This window comes from Olea europaea, unplaced genomic scaffold (assembly GCF_002742605.1).
Source record: "Olea europaea var. sylvestris unplaced genomic scaffold, O_europaea_v1 scaffold1107, whole genome shotgun sequence".
NCBI classification, from domain to species: Eukaryota; Viridiplantae; Streptophyta; class Magnoliopsida; order Lamiales; family Oleaceae; genus Olea; species Olea europaea.
In genome coordinates, this window is record NW_019228437.1 from 204,689 (window position 1) to 219,708 (window position 15,020).

The 15,020-nt window shown below is 34.0% G+C and overlaps 1 protein-coding gene across 2 annotated transcripts; it reads left to right on the top strand.

The window, feature by feature from the left end:
* The first annotated feature begins 5,359 nt into the window (after window positions 1-5,359).
* Window positions 5,360-10,274, top strand: LOC111373282 (PHD finger protein ING2-like). 2 transcript variants are annotated; one of them, XM_022995785.1, is made up of 7 exons: window positions 5,360-5,482; window positions 5,591-5,662; window positions 5,775-5,986; window positions 8,588-8,651; window positions 9,060-9,316; window positions 9,393-9,431; window positions 9,871-10,274. In XM_022995785.1, the coding sequence occupies exons 1-7, from the start codon at window positions 5,437-5,439 to the stop codon at window positions 9,961-9,963; spliced, it is 783 nt and encodes a 260-aa protein (XP_022851553.1). In that variant the 5' UTR covers window positions 5,360-5,436; the 3' UTR covers window positions 9,964-10,274. The 2 variants fall into 2 exon arrangements, with proteins under 2 accessions (XP_022851553.1, XP_022851552.1); XM_022995784.1 differs by lacking the exons at window positions 5,360-5,482; window positions 5,591-5,662; window positions 5,775-5,986 and adding exons at window positions 7,226-7,385; window positions 7,494-7,565; window positions 7,678-7,889.
* The last annotated feature ends 4,746 nt before the right edge of the window (window positions 10,275-15,020 follow it).

Genomic DNA, 15,020 nt, shown 5'->3' on the forward strand with positions numbered 1-15,020 from the left:
TAGCTTAACCTGCATTTTTCTATCACTGTGAGCACCAAAAGAATGAGCAGAAGGAGAACATTCTCAGTAATTTACACAGATATACATGTTTTAGTTGTCCCTTTGAACCTGGATCCTGGGATCTCCATTCAGCTAGGATGGGTTTCCACCATGATACCTTTCAACGTCATAGGCTGCAAGCCCATTCCCCTCGATGCTTTTACAACTAGCTCTCGAGTTAGCCCTTTGGTTAGCGGATAGCTTCAACCCTTCCGTCGCGTCGTCCTTGTAGGTCAGCGCTTTGGTCGCAGCATTGCAAAAGCTTTATAATGCCTCATGCGCTCTTCGGCTTTATAAAGCTCCAACCCTCATGACGCGTCATCCCCTGTGGGTTAGTGTCTTGGTCGCAGCATTGCAAAAGCTTTACAAAGTTTCAAATCATCTCCCAGGTGTCATCAAGCAAATTGAAGAGCTTTCAGTTAACTCCTGCGCGTCGTCCCCTATGGTTCAACGAGTCGACAGAGAACAACTTCAACCACAAACCAAACTAAAGTGCCAACCATATGCTCAGCAGATCTTAAAAGTCCATGAATGATATAAATATTCATCCTTGAACTTGGGGGGACTACTGTTATACTTATAAATTATCACTTCATATTGGGCCATCTTATTGAACCCGGGTGAGGCCCATTAGAATTGGACATCAAAGGTCTAAGTGGCAGCTGAGTAAAAGTTCCAAAGCCGAGGTGCCTATTATTATGCTTATATAATCACCTCCTTATTGGGTTTGGAGTTAGGCCCATATTACACAACTCGGTTGGCCCATTTTACTATCATTTCTCTATTTATATGGATTCAATTCACACAATCAGACGTTTTAACTCTCTAGCCAAATCCATCATTTCCATACTATTGCGCACACACTCTCTCGATCGACGACCTTGCTTCTTAACGGGGTGTTATGTTTGCAGGTTTGAAGGGGACGAGGATGGACATCTGTTGGTGCCATTTTGGAGTGTCAAGAACGAACATCCCAAAATACATGGATTTGGTTTACAAGTGCTCGAAGAAGTGTAGAATACATGGATTAGGTAAAAAAGCATTTTTAGAAGCTCAAGGCAAATAATATTTTCTTAAATTGAAAACAAATATGAAAAAGCTTAAGTATTTGTCAAGTGGGATTTTCAAAGGATCTTGAAACACTAATACTACTCTTCAAAGAAGAACTGGATTTGCTCTTGAAAGTACTATGATTTTTTTTCTTTTTCTTTTTTTCAAAATCATTTTATTTTTCCCAAATTGGTGGAGGTTGGATTTTGCTGGTGGTGGCAAGTGACGACAACGATAGTAAATTTTGTGGGGGTTGGGATGGGTTGGTATAGAACCCCAAATAATTTTAAACACCTTAGTGGCACTAAGACATGAATATTGGATGACTAAAGTATACTTCTGATTTTTAGTCTCAATTGAGACCCATCTACAACATAGAAAACATTCGATTTGGAAAATGATATCTAAAGAAAAGTTGTAGCTCTTTGAGTTAGGTTTCCAACGCACTTTGAATTACCTCAATCGAAAATTGGGAGAAGAAGTTATGATAGAAATACTAAAAACTGTACAGTATCAATCGAAGTACGCAGAATATGAAAAGTCAAATTTCTACACGATTTTCTAGCACCTTCTTAAACCTATAACTCCACATAAATTGCACCCGTATTAAGGAGTATTAGGCCCTTCACTTGCCCTTAAGTTGTGAGATTTTCACCTATAAATAGGCCCCAATGGATATACATTTTTCACACCAAGATAAAAACTTCTAAGCATAAAACAGAGAATTTTCAAATCTAGAAAAAAGAGAAAAGAGAGGGAGGAAAATTAGTTTTTCCTAGAAGTTTTGGTGCTATCAAGAAGTGTTTTCCAAGCATCAATTCTCAACGGAGTTTTTTTTTTGAAACATCAAAGGAGTGCATTTTTCAACAAGGTTCAAAGTATCAATCAAGGTAGGTAGAGGTGCAAAGTGTTAATTCGTGTTAAGTTATAAGTTTCTAGCAAATGAAGATTTATGTTAATGTTTGTATGTCTAATGGTACCTCCGGTACGGCATACACCTCCATGTCTAATGGTACCTCCGGGTACGGCATGTACTTTCGGTCGAGGTATCGTGTTAAGTCATGACTCTATGTGTTTGGGATTCTATTGAAAATCCTACTATGAAAAGGTTTCTAAAGTTACAGTTTTGAAATGTATAGCTTGATCAGGAATGCACCAATGATATCTATTAAGTTTTTTTAACTCACGGGTTTAACCCCTTCTCTACAGATTCGTATGATTCTACCTTGGGCCTGGATGATGAAAAAGATGGAGAGTGGTACAACGAGCCCATGGAAAACCCGATGAACAAGTTATTTAAAATTATTTTTGTGAACGTTTTCAATGTTATTTCTTTAAAGTATTTGAATAACGTTAAACGCGGGAACAAGTTGTGTTTTCTTCAAATAAATTACGTTCCCTTTTTTTTTTATTTCAGTGTTTTATTTAAAGTATTCGAAATGTTGTTGTTTAAAATTATCATTGTGAAAATTAAGCTTCCGTTGAAACATATTCTCCTATGATTAAACCACCGGTTAGTTAAGTAAAGTAAGTAGCGTTCTGGTCCACAAGGGGTCGGGGTGTTACAACGTGGTATCAGAGCACGATTTAGCCAGTTCTGTAGACCAAGTATGTTTTTTTTTAAAAAAAAATGAAAATGTCTAAAATATTTCATGGCATCTTGCATCCATCCATCAATCTCATCCTACGGCCCAGGTATGTTCAAAGTTAATGTTTTCATGAAAAAACTATGTTATGATACTTTGCGATGCTATGGTACAACTTATACTTATTTTCAAAGATATACTATTCTAGTTAGAATTGATTTGAAAGGTAGGGGTTTTTTTTTTTCAAAAGATACACATTGGGTTAGAATTTATAGGTAAAACGTTATGTAATAGTAGCCATTTTTCCAAGAGTAAAAAAAAAAGTGTATGATATGTGAAAATGCAACAGATATGGCTCGTAGAATGGATAGGGCATATAGAGAAGCATTGAACTGTAGAATCGTCATTCAGTCCTATGAGAATTACGCAACTGATCTGCTTCGTCCACTTGACGAACATATATATGATGTCTCTATGCATGACAGTTGTGAACACTGGAATGGAGATAACGCGTATTGAGGCTATAAATAACCTCATACACTCCCTTCCACCTCAATGGGGAGATATGAGAGTCACGGTTAGGGATGTAATGCTAGAGGAGCACCCAAATATATTTGAGTTTGAAGTGTATTGCCAATCACTCCTAGACTTATGGAGGGAAAACTTAGAACCTCAACTAGAGATAGTAATTGAACTTGATGAAGAAAAAGAGGCCACTTGGGAAGGGGAAGAGGAAGCCAAAAACAAGTATCCAGCACTATTTGCCCAATCAGAAGGTAAATTTCGAAGACGAAATTTTAATTAAGGTGTGGGGGATATAGAACCCCAAATAATTTTAAACACCTTAGTGGCACTAAGACATGAATATTGGATGGCTAAAGTATACTTTAGATTTTTAATCTCATTTGAGACCCATTTACGAAATAGAAAACATTCGATTTGAAAAATGATATTTAAAGAAAAGTTGTAACTCTTTGAGTTAGCTTTCCAACGCACTTTGAATTACCTCAATCGGATATCAGGAGAAGAAGTTATGATAGAAATACTAAAAATTGTACAGTATCAACCGAAGGACGCAGAATATGAAAAGTCAAATTCCTACAAGATTTTCTAGCACCTTCTTAAACCTATAACTCCCACATAAATGGCACCCGTATTAATGAGTATTAGGCCCTTCACTTGCCCTTAAGTTGTGAAATTTTCACCTATAAATAGGCCCCAATGCATACACATTTTTCACACTAAGACAAAAGCTTCTAAATATAAAAGAGAGAGTTTTCGAATCTAGAAAAAAGAGAAAGGAGAGGGAGGAAAATTAGTTTTTCCTAGAAATTTTGGTGCTATCAAGAAGTGTTTTCCAAGCATCAATTCTCAACGGAGTTTTTTTTTTAAATATCAAAGTAGTTCATTTTTCAACAAGGTTCAAAGCATCAATCAAGGTAGGTAGAGGTACAAAGTGTTAATTCGTGTTAAATTATAAGTTTCTAGCAAATGAAGATTTATGTTAATGTTTGTATATCTAATGGTACCTCCGGTATGGCATACACCTCCATGTCTAATGGTACCTCCGGGTACGACATGTACTTCCGGTTGAGGCGTCGTGTTAAGTCATGACTCTACGTGTTTGGGATTCTATCGAAAATCCTACTATGAAAAGATTTCTAAGTTTACAGCTTTGAAATGTATAACTTGATCAGGAATGTACCAATGATATCTATTGAGTCTTTTCTAACTCACGGGTTTAACCCCTTCTTTACAGATTGATATGATCCTATCTTGGGTCTGGATGATGGAAAAGATAGAGAGTGGTGCAACGAATCCATGGAAAACCCGGTGAACAAGTTATTTAGATTTATTTTTGTGAACGTTTTCAATGTTATTTCTTTAAAGTATTTGAATAACGCTGAAGCGGGAACAAGTTGTGTTTTTTCAAATAAATTACGTTCCTTTTTTTTATTTCAGTGTTTTATTTAAAGTATTTGAAATGTTGTTGTTTAAAATTATCATTGTAAAAATTAAACTTCTGCTAAAACATATTCTTCTATGAGTAAACCACTGGTTAGTTAAGTAAAGTAATAGCGTTTCGATCCACAAGGGGTCGAGACGTTACAGTTGGGTTGGAGTGGGGTATGCTAGGATTTTGGGGAAGATGATGAATAGCAAAAAGGTTTTTTCTTTTTTTAATTCCCTATTATTTAAATTATTTGTGGGAAAACTATAGAGTTACAACTTCACCCCATCACTTAATTCATTCAAAAGAGTCAAGCTTTTGTTTGGGCCACATTATTTTTATTAGAATGTATTTTTGAATAGTGTATTGATGGAAAATGTGTGGTTAAGAAATAAAGAAAAGTTTTGGATTTGCATGTAATATTATTTTATTGAATAATGTGTGATTGAAATGATGTCAAATTACCGTTTAAAAATATATTTTTTTAAAAGAATATGGGTTAAACAGGGTTAAAATTTTAATTTTTTTGGTCGACAAATGGTTTCCATCCAAATGTCCCACGGCTGCCATCATCATGAAAGGTTTTGGGACCTCAGCTGTCAAAACGAAAGGTTTGAGTATATTTTGCTAAAGTTTGAAAGATTTTGGATCTCAGCTGCTATAATAGAGGCTTCTTTAACGAATCTTAAAATAAGAGATACGGCATCGTTTCACTCACTAATCCCACCCCCTCCCCTCCCCCCCTTTTCCCCGTGAATTTTCTCTGCTCTGTTTGCAGTGCGGAACCCTAGAAGCAACAATTAACTCAACATGGCCATAGCAAGAACCGGTGTTTACGTCGACGACTATTTGGAGTGTGAGATTTTCATTTTTATCAGTTTTCTAATTAATTTTTTTTGTAAAGCTGAATTGCTAGATGAAATTGTTCGTGAATAATAAGGATATTTCATAATAATAATTGTAGATTCGAGTACGTTACCCGCGGAGCTTCAGAGATTGCTCAATACTATTCGAGAACTGGATGACCGATCCCAAGGTTTCTCCTTCGTTTTCTGTTTTCTGCTTTGATTGTGCCTTGTGTAAGTAAGAAATAAAGGACAGATTTAGCTAATGCGTATAAATGTATATGTGAATGCACAAAATTGAAGCAATGATAAACCAGACAAGGCAGCAAACCAAGTACTGTTTGGGATTGGCATCTCAAGGATATGGGGGCTTATTCTCTAAGAAATATGGTGTCAACAGCGATGAAGACAATGAAACATTTGAAAAGCTTCAAAAAGATATTGAGGCCAACCAGGACAGTGCACTCGGTCTCTGCACTGAAAAGGTTCTATTGGCCCGACAAGCATATGATCTTGTAAGCTCACAATGTCATCAGTGCTACTGCACTTGACTGCATGTTAGTTGGTATCACTTCTTGTATTACTGTTGTTAAATTATGCAGAAATAAAAAGCTCGTTTCTATTGAACAACTATGTTCGATTTAGAGACAATGAGGTTGTTTATGAATTTTAAATATAAGCAATTGGTCGTCTTGTAACACACGAACAGAGGGAAAAATATTAAATTTAATGCTTTTCCCAAACTTTTGGCAAGAATAAACTCTTACTAGAATTTCTCTTGCAACTCCTGCTGGCATAACAAGCGTCATCCAACAAATTACTCATTTTCCCAAGAAGTTAGTCTTGCTTCTGCTCTTTGACAAGTCATTGCAGTGACATTGGTTACCATTAAACTATGTTGGTTTTTCCAAGGATGATGGTCTTTTGGTTTAGTTTGGAGACACAACTTTTGAAATTTAGATGCTTTCTTTTCCTGAGCCCCCCCCCCCCTGGCCGGCACCCCTGGGTTTATGGAGTGAAGGTGGGTGGAAAGAGCTCAAATAAATTACGTTCCTTTTTTTTATTTCAGTGTTTTATTTAAAGTATTTGAAATGTTGTTGTTTAAAATTATCATTGGAAAAATTAAACTTCTGCTAAAACATATTCTTCTATAAGTAAACCACTGGTTAGTTAAGTAAAGTAATAGCGTTTCGATCCACAAGGGGTCGAGACGTTACAGTTGGGTTGGAGTGGGGTATGCTAGGATTTTGGGGAAGATGATGAATAGCAAAAAGGTTTTTTCTTTTTTTAATTCCCTATTATTTAAATTATTTGTGGGAAAACTATAGAGTTACAACTTCACCCCATCACTTAATTCATTCAAAAGAGTCAAGCTTTTGTTTGGGCCACATTATTTTTATTAGAATGTATTTTTGAATAGTGTATTGATGGAAAATGTGTGGTTAAGAAATAAAGAAAAGTTTTGGATTTGCATGTAATATTATTTTATTGAATAATGTGTGATTGAAATGATGTCAAATTACCGTTTAAAAATATATTTTTTTAAAAGAATATGGGTTAAACAGGGTTAAAATTTTAATTTTTTTGGTCGACAAATGGTTTCCATCCAAATGTCCCACGGCTGCCATCATCATGAAAGGTTTTGGGACCTCAGCTGTCAAAACGAAAGGTTTGAGTATATTTTGCTAAAGTTTGAAAGATTTTGGATCTCAGCTGCTATAATAGAGGCTTCTTTAACGAATCTTAAAATAAGAGATACGGCATCGTTTCACTCACTAATCCCACCCCCTCCCCTCCCCCCCTTTTCCCCGTGAATTTTCTCTGCTCTGTTTGCAGTGCGGAACCCTAGAAGCAACAATTAACTCAACATGGCCATAGCAAGAACCGGTGTTTACGTCGACGACTATTTGGAGTGTGAGATTTTCATTTTTATCAGTTTTCTAATTAATTTTTTTTGTAAAGCTGAATTGCTAGATGAAATTGTTCGTGAATAATAAGGATATTTCATAATAATAATTGTAGATTCGAGTACGTTACCCGCGGAGCTTCAGAGATTGCTCAATACTATTCGAGAACTGGATGACCGATCCCAAGGTTTCTCCTTCGTTTTCTGTTTTCTGCTTTGATTGTGCCTTGTGTAAGTAAGAAATAAAGGACAGATTTAGCTAATGCGTATAAATGTATATGTGAATGCACAAAATTGAAGCAATGATAAACCAGACAAGGCAGCAAACCAAGTACTGTTTGGGATTGGCATCTCAAGGATATGGGGGCTTATTCTCTAAGAAATATGGTGTCAACAGCGATGAAGACAATGAAACATTTGAAAAGCTTCAAAAAGATATTGAGGCCAACCAGGACAGTGCACTCGGTCTCTGCACTGAAAAGGTTCTATTGGCCCGACAAGCATATGATCTTGTAAGCTCACAATGTCATCATTGCTACTGCACTTGACTGCATGTTAGTTGGTATCACTTCTTGTATTACTGTTGTTAAATTATGCAGAAATAAAAAGCTCGTTTCTATTGAACAACTATGTTCGATTTAGAGACAATGAGGTTGTTTATGAATTTTAAATATAAGCAATTGGTCGTCTTGTAACACACGAACAGAGGGAAAAATATTAAATTTAATGCTTTTCCCAAACTTTTGGCAAGAATAAACTCTTACTAGAATTTCTCTTGCAACTTCTGCTGGCATAACAAGCGTCATCCAACAAATTACTCATTTTCCCAAGAAGTTAGTCTTGCTTCTGCTCTTTGACAAGTCATTGCAGTGACATTGGTTACCATTAAACTATGTTGGTTTTTCCAAGGATGATGGTCTTTTGGTTTAGTTTGGAGACACAACTTTTGAAATTTAGATGCTTTCTTTTCCTGAGCCCCCCCCCCCCTGGCCGGCACCCCTGGGTTTATGGAGTGAAGGTGGGTGGAAAGAGCCTCTAGACTTTTATATCTTTGGACCTTGCTTAAAGCATTATGTTATTGCAGTAGTTTCAATAATTATTAACTTCACCTACTTACGTGCAAATACAATTAATTGATCAGTATTCTTATATTACACATATGCTGAAGAGTTGAAATATGTTCTCTTGCTTCTTTCCCACTTCTCTTCAGATAGATAGCCACATAAAACGACTTGATGAGGATCTGAACTACTTTGCAGAAGATCTGAAACAAGGTACACCAACTGCTTCTTGGGCCATATATTGGTGTTGTATTATTAGATAATTAAATAATGAAATGATCAGTTAGAATTTTCTGACCATTTTAGCAGATTCCCTATTAATTTAAGCTGCCGGATTTCTGTACAACAAGTAGTTCTGTACGTTTCTGGACCTAGACAGAGCCTTTCTTTGACCCATCTGGTGTTACATTAATACTGGAGCTTCAGTTCTTTGAAAAGAGAGGACTGTAATATGTCATACCAGAAGGGTCACCTAAGCAAGCCAATCATTTTGCTGATTCTCAAATTATGTTGGTTGTATATTTTAATGGCAATAAAGCATTAGCCTAACAAGAGCTGGTGTGGAATGTTGTAATACCTTATGTTCTTCATATTGTCATATCTTTTTCTCCAATTTTGCAGAAGGAAAATTAGCACCAGATGATCCAGTTGTACTACCTCCATTACCTTTAGTTCCCAAAAATGAAAAACGCAAATATCTTTATGGAACTCCTCAGTCAAAGAGGTTTGACTACAGGGATCGGGATTGGGACAGGGAGCGTGATAGAGATTTTGAGCTTATGCCTCCTCCGGGGAGCCTTAAAAAGGATTTTTCTTCACCTGTCGAGCTTGATCAACCTATTGATCCAAATGAACCTACCTACTGCGTCTGTCATCAGGTTCTGACATCTATGCACTAATTATTTTCCAAATCATTCTATGCCTCCGGATACTAAAGTTATTCTAATCTTACAGGTATCTTTTGGTGATATGATTGCTTGCGACAATGAAAATGTAAATTGCCATTCCCTCTCTCCTTTTTTTTTTTTTCCCTCCTATTCTTTTACTCCTCGTCATATTCTTTTTGGGCCAATTGCATATAGAATTTTGATGAGGAATTTCTGATTGTTTGAAGCAAAGGCAACATAATTTTCAGTAACAGTTGAAACACTTGTTGGGTTCATGCTGAGATAAAAATATTCACTATGGATGATAAATATATGATGTTAAGCTGCATCCAAATTTCTGGATTTAGTATTTTTGTAAACAGTGTTGCTGCTGCATGCAATGCTTGTGAAATCTATCATTTCATGGATATTGGTAATTAAATTGATAATACAGAAACATGAGGCATTAATTGTTTTGACTAGCCATTTGGAGGAAAAATAAAACATCTACTTGAGAGTTAAAGACATACTTTGTATATTACCTAATGCTGGGTTTCCGTTGACAGTGCCAAGGGGGCGAATGGTTTCATTATGCTTGTGTTGGCTTGACACCAGAGACGAGATTTAAAGGAAAGTGGTATTGCCCAACTTGTAGATAATTACCACACTGATACTTCCTCCTTTAGAGAGGCAACAACTGAAGAGACAAAGAAAGCTCTGATTGAAGGATTGACATTTGAAATTGCTTCTTGGAGGAACTGGAGTAAATTCTGTAGAATTTATTGTCTGAAAACAATTGCTTGGAGCAGTTCTTTTGATTGTCATTACAAATGGTTTTAATTCTTTGTGATGTGTGCCAATTGAGAGCTGTAATGTTCAGTTGAGATTATTTCGACAATTATGCTATCAAAAACTTGCGATAAGAGTGAATTTGCAACCTCTAAGCTTTCTGAGCTATGGACTTTATTAATTAGATAGTAATAAGCAAGCTGTAGAACATGACTAGGATGACAATTGGTATGTGCTAATGAAGTTTCCGAGTTCTGATATTTATTTTTATTTTAATTTATCTCTTTTAGGTATTACAAAATATGCGAAAAATGAACAGACGACTTTTTTTATTACTTCTCTCGAAGTCCATTGCTGTTATTAATAGAACTTTTATAAATAAGTAAAACGTTTTGAAAAAAAGTGTTCCTAAAGTGGTACAACTGAGGATCCTTGTGCGTCCGTGGGGCTATGGTTGGGGCTTAACTCTGATACAACTTGATCGGAGTTTGGATTAATTCTTTTAGAGTATTTTCAAGAGACTTTTTATTTTTAAAAAGCATATTTTATCATTTAGAGAGCACATATAAATTTAAAGAGTTAAAGTTCTGAAGTACTCTAACAAACTTTTTATATTTAACACTTAATTTTATTACTCCAATTTTTTTTTTTTTGGTCAATCTTTTATTTTGACTAAATTTTCTCTAAATTATTTTATTATTTTCTTATATTGAAAATTGAAACACTTTGAATGCATTTAATTATAAAAAGTTGGAAAGTCAAACACACTTTTCAAATTAAGCCATTGTTTAAGCACAATTATAAAGACAAATTCTGAGAAAATGTATTATAGAATAGTATTTTTTGGGATAATGTGTGTAGTTAAAAAGAAGAAAATTTTGTTTTATTTATGTATAATATTATTTTATTGAAGATGTGAGATTGAAAAGAAGAGAGAATAATGTATTAAACTTTTAAAGAGTGTCAAACAAGGGTTAAAATGTTAATTTATAGGGGTCTCTTTGAGCATAATTTTAATGATTGCCTTTTTAAAATAGAGAGCATATTATGTTTAAAAAGTTTATTAGAAATGCTCTTAGTGAGTTATTATTTTCATCCATCATTTTTATAAAAATTTATCTCCTTAAATCTTGAGGGGTAGTTCAATGGTCAGACTTTGGATTTACTCCTCAATGGTCACCAGTTCGAGTCCCCTCAGGACCACTGAGTTGAGTATCCGACTGTAAATTTCAAAGTCCTGTGGGATTAGTCGAGGTGCGCGTGAGTTGGTTTGGACACACATAGTTATAAAAAAATAAAATAAAAATAAAGAAAAATTTACCCCCCTATAAATGCATCCAAATTAAAATTTTAAATTTTAAAAAGTAGTATACTTTTATTCACGTTGCGTTCCTACTTAATCCCTCATTAAATGGGAGCCACTATTGCCATACATATTCCCGTTAAATTTTTAAAACTATAAAAACAATACTAATTTCATTCAAGTCACTGTCCAATATTTTCATTCCTCTTCATCTTCTTCTTTCCCAAAAGAATTAGTTTTTCATCTTCATCTTCGTCTTCCCCAAATCCCCCGTCCCTAACCCCAGCCCACAAAAAAATCCAGTTTTAAAACATGTTTTCACACAAATAAACTTGATATTGTTTTCCAAGTTTAGTGGATGATGACTTATCCTTATAGTAAATATTGGAACTCGAGATTAAATTGGTGCCCACTAGTGATGAACAAATGTACCATTTTTTCCCTCATTCACAGTAGATTGTTGCCAGTTTTTAGTGCAATACCAAGCAAGAAAACCTTGTCCCTTGCTATAGATCTATGCAATTGTCGATAATGCCGTGAAGCCCTTGTTTGAGCCCCTTTTTTTTTTAATCAAAATACATTATTCAATAGTGATTTGATATCATTTCAATCACACATTTTTAATAAAATAATATTAATGCAAATACAAAACTTTTTTTTTATTTTTTAATCTTACATTTTCTATCATAACACTATTTCAAAATGCATTTTTTGAGAAAAATGTGACTCAAAAAACCCTTAGATTTGGCTTCAATTGGGCTCTACATGGCTTATGAGAAAACTCCACACACAAAATAAGTCATTTTTTTTGCCGACAAACATGTTACATATTGAGAAATGATTTAATTAACAACTGCTAGAAAAAAAAAAAGTTGTTCATAAGTTAAATTTAGTGGATTAATTTAGATAAATGTGGGTGTGTGTAAATAGCAGCACCTTATTAAATTCATTCATTTAAATACTAAATATTTACAACTTTTGTTATATATCTATTCCACTCAATTAAATTCTTTCAGTATCTCTGTTACTTTTTAAAACTTCATTAAGAGTTTTATAACTCATCTCTCCAACCGTAACAACCAACACTATCTACCAAGGATAGCATTTAATAATTTTAATAGTGTTGAAATCTATCCACTTATCGAATAATTTGTTATTACCCTTTGAAGCAAAATATACTTGTTTAATATATCTTTGGTAGGGTTGCCATCATTGATGTGTTTAATTAAAGAGTTTCAACCACATCCTACTTGATGTTAATCTTACCAACTCTCTTGTAAGAGGTTTAGCCAACAAATCAGCTATGTTTTCACTAGATTTTACATATCTAAGAGAAATTATTCCATACTTAATTAATTTTCTCACATACTCATGTCTTAGACTCATATATCTAAACTTTTCATTATATGCTTGGATGTATGACCGAGCTAAAGTAGTTTGACTATCACACAAGATAGGTATTGAGGAAATATCCTTTATATCTAAAGGTATTTCATATAATATATCTCTTAGCCGCTCGATTTCTTTTCCAGTTTCAGCCAATGCTACAAATTTCGACTCCATTGTTGAATAAGAAATGTATGTTTGTTTCTTAAATTTTCAAGAAATTGCACCTCCTCCCAAAGTAAATACCCAACCTAAAGTGGACTTGTTTTCTCTCGTACTTGATATCCAAATAGCACCAGTATATCCTTCAAAGATAATAGAAAACTTTGTATACTGTAATCCAAAGTTTTTGGTTTTCTTTAAGTAACCAAGAACCCCACCGATGGTCTTCCAATGTTCGGAACTTGGATTGCTAGTAAACCTACTTATTTACTCGCAACAAATGCAATATCAAGTCTTGTACGTTATGCTGCGTACATAAGACTTTCAATTCCACTTGCATATTCTATTTGAGCTATTGCTCTTCCATCATTTTTTATCAACTTGATACTTGGATCCAAAGGGGTATTAGCCTCTTTGACGTCAATTGTTTGAACTTATTTATCACATTTTCAATATAATATGATTGACTCAATGTAAAACCTCCACTATCACTTTTTACTCTAATACTGAGGATACTATCTACTGTCCAAGATGTTTCATCTTAAACGTGGATGATAGAAACCTCTTTTTTTCTTTAATTCCATCTACATAGTTGTTGATGATTAACATATCATCAATTTATAGACATATTAATGTAATTATACTATCATTTACTTTAGTATATAGACATTTGTTTATCGAATTATAATTAAAACCATTCAACTTTATTTTAGAGTTAAATTTCTTATGCTATTTTTGAGGGATTTATTTTAATCCATATAAGGACTTGATTAGTTTGCACACCTTATATTCATTTCTGGTAAAACAAACTTTCGGTTATTCCATATTAACTTGTTATTCGAAATCTCCATTTAAGAATGTCGCCTTGATATCAATTTGATGAGCATATAAATCATAAATTGATGCTAATACAAATAAGATCCTTATCGAGGTTATCTTAGACATGGGTACTTATGTGTCAAAGTAATCTATTCATTCCTTTTATCAATATTCTTTAGCTAATAATCTGACTTTATAGGTATTAATTGTTCTATCGAAGTTATATTTATTTCTAAAAACCCATGTACAGCTAATGGCTTTAGAACCATTTGGTAAATCAACTATTTCCCAAGTGTCATTTGATATAATATAATTCATTTCATCATTTATAGCTTTTTTCTAGAATATACAATCTCTAGAAGACATCGCTTCCTTGTAGGTTTTAGGATGACTTTCAACTTGAAGAACAAAAGAAGTTGTTCCTACAACATCCTTTCCATTTCCCTCTATTAAATAGAAAGAACTAAGTTGAAAATCTATTTCATCCAATCCTGGATATTTTTGCTTTTTGGTTCTCTTACTTCTTCAAGGTTCACTTTCAACATCTCATGTAGATGTCTCTTCTTTTGATTCTCTAGAATTTAGATTATCTCCATTATTTTGAGATTTTCTTGCTACTAATTCATTCTCTAAAACCTCCACATCCATGTAGGCGTTGCTAATTAGAGCATATCCCACAAATTCATGCTTGATACCTCTAGGACCTAATTTAGTTCTCTTGGGATCCGTGTTCTTACAATAAGCAAAACATTCCCACACTTAGAAATAATTAATTCTTCCTTTTTGTGTTTCATATGGAGAGATCTTGTTCTTTTTCAAAGAAATCCTATTTACTATATGATAGGCACTATGTGAGACTTCACCCACAGATTGAATGGTAATTCATAATTCAATGACATTGCATTTATCAATTTCAAGAATGTTCTATTCTTTCTTTCTGCTAGACCATTTTGTTTCGGTGTTATGGTACAAGACATTGATGTATTATTCCATTTTATTCACAAAACACATTGAATTGATTAGAGAAGTATTCTCCACCTTTATCACTTCTTAGATTTTTAAGTTTTTTCCTACTCGATTTTTTACTTCAATTTTATATGTTTTGAAGGCACTAAAGGCTTGATCTTTATGTTTTAACAAATATACATATGTATACCTAGAGCAATCATCAATAAAAGTAATAAAATATCTATTACTGCCTCTTGTTAGCATTCCATTTATTGACATATATGAGAATGGATAAGTTCAAGTAAGTTT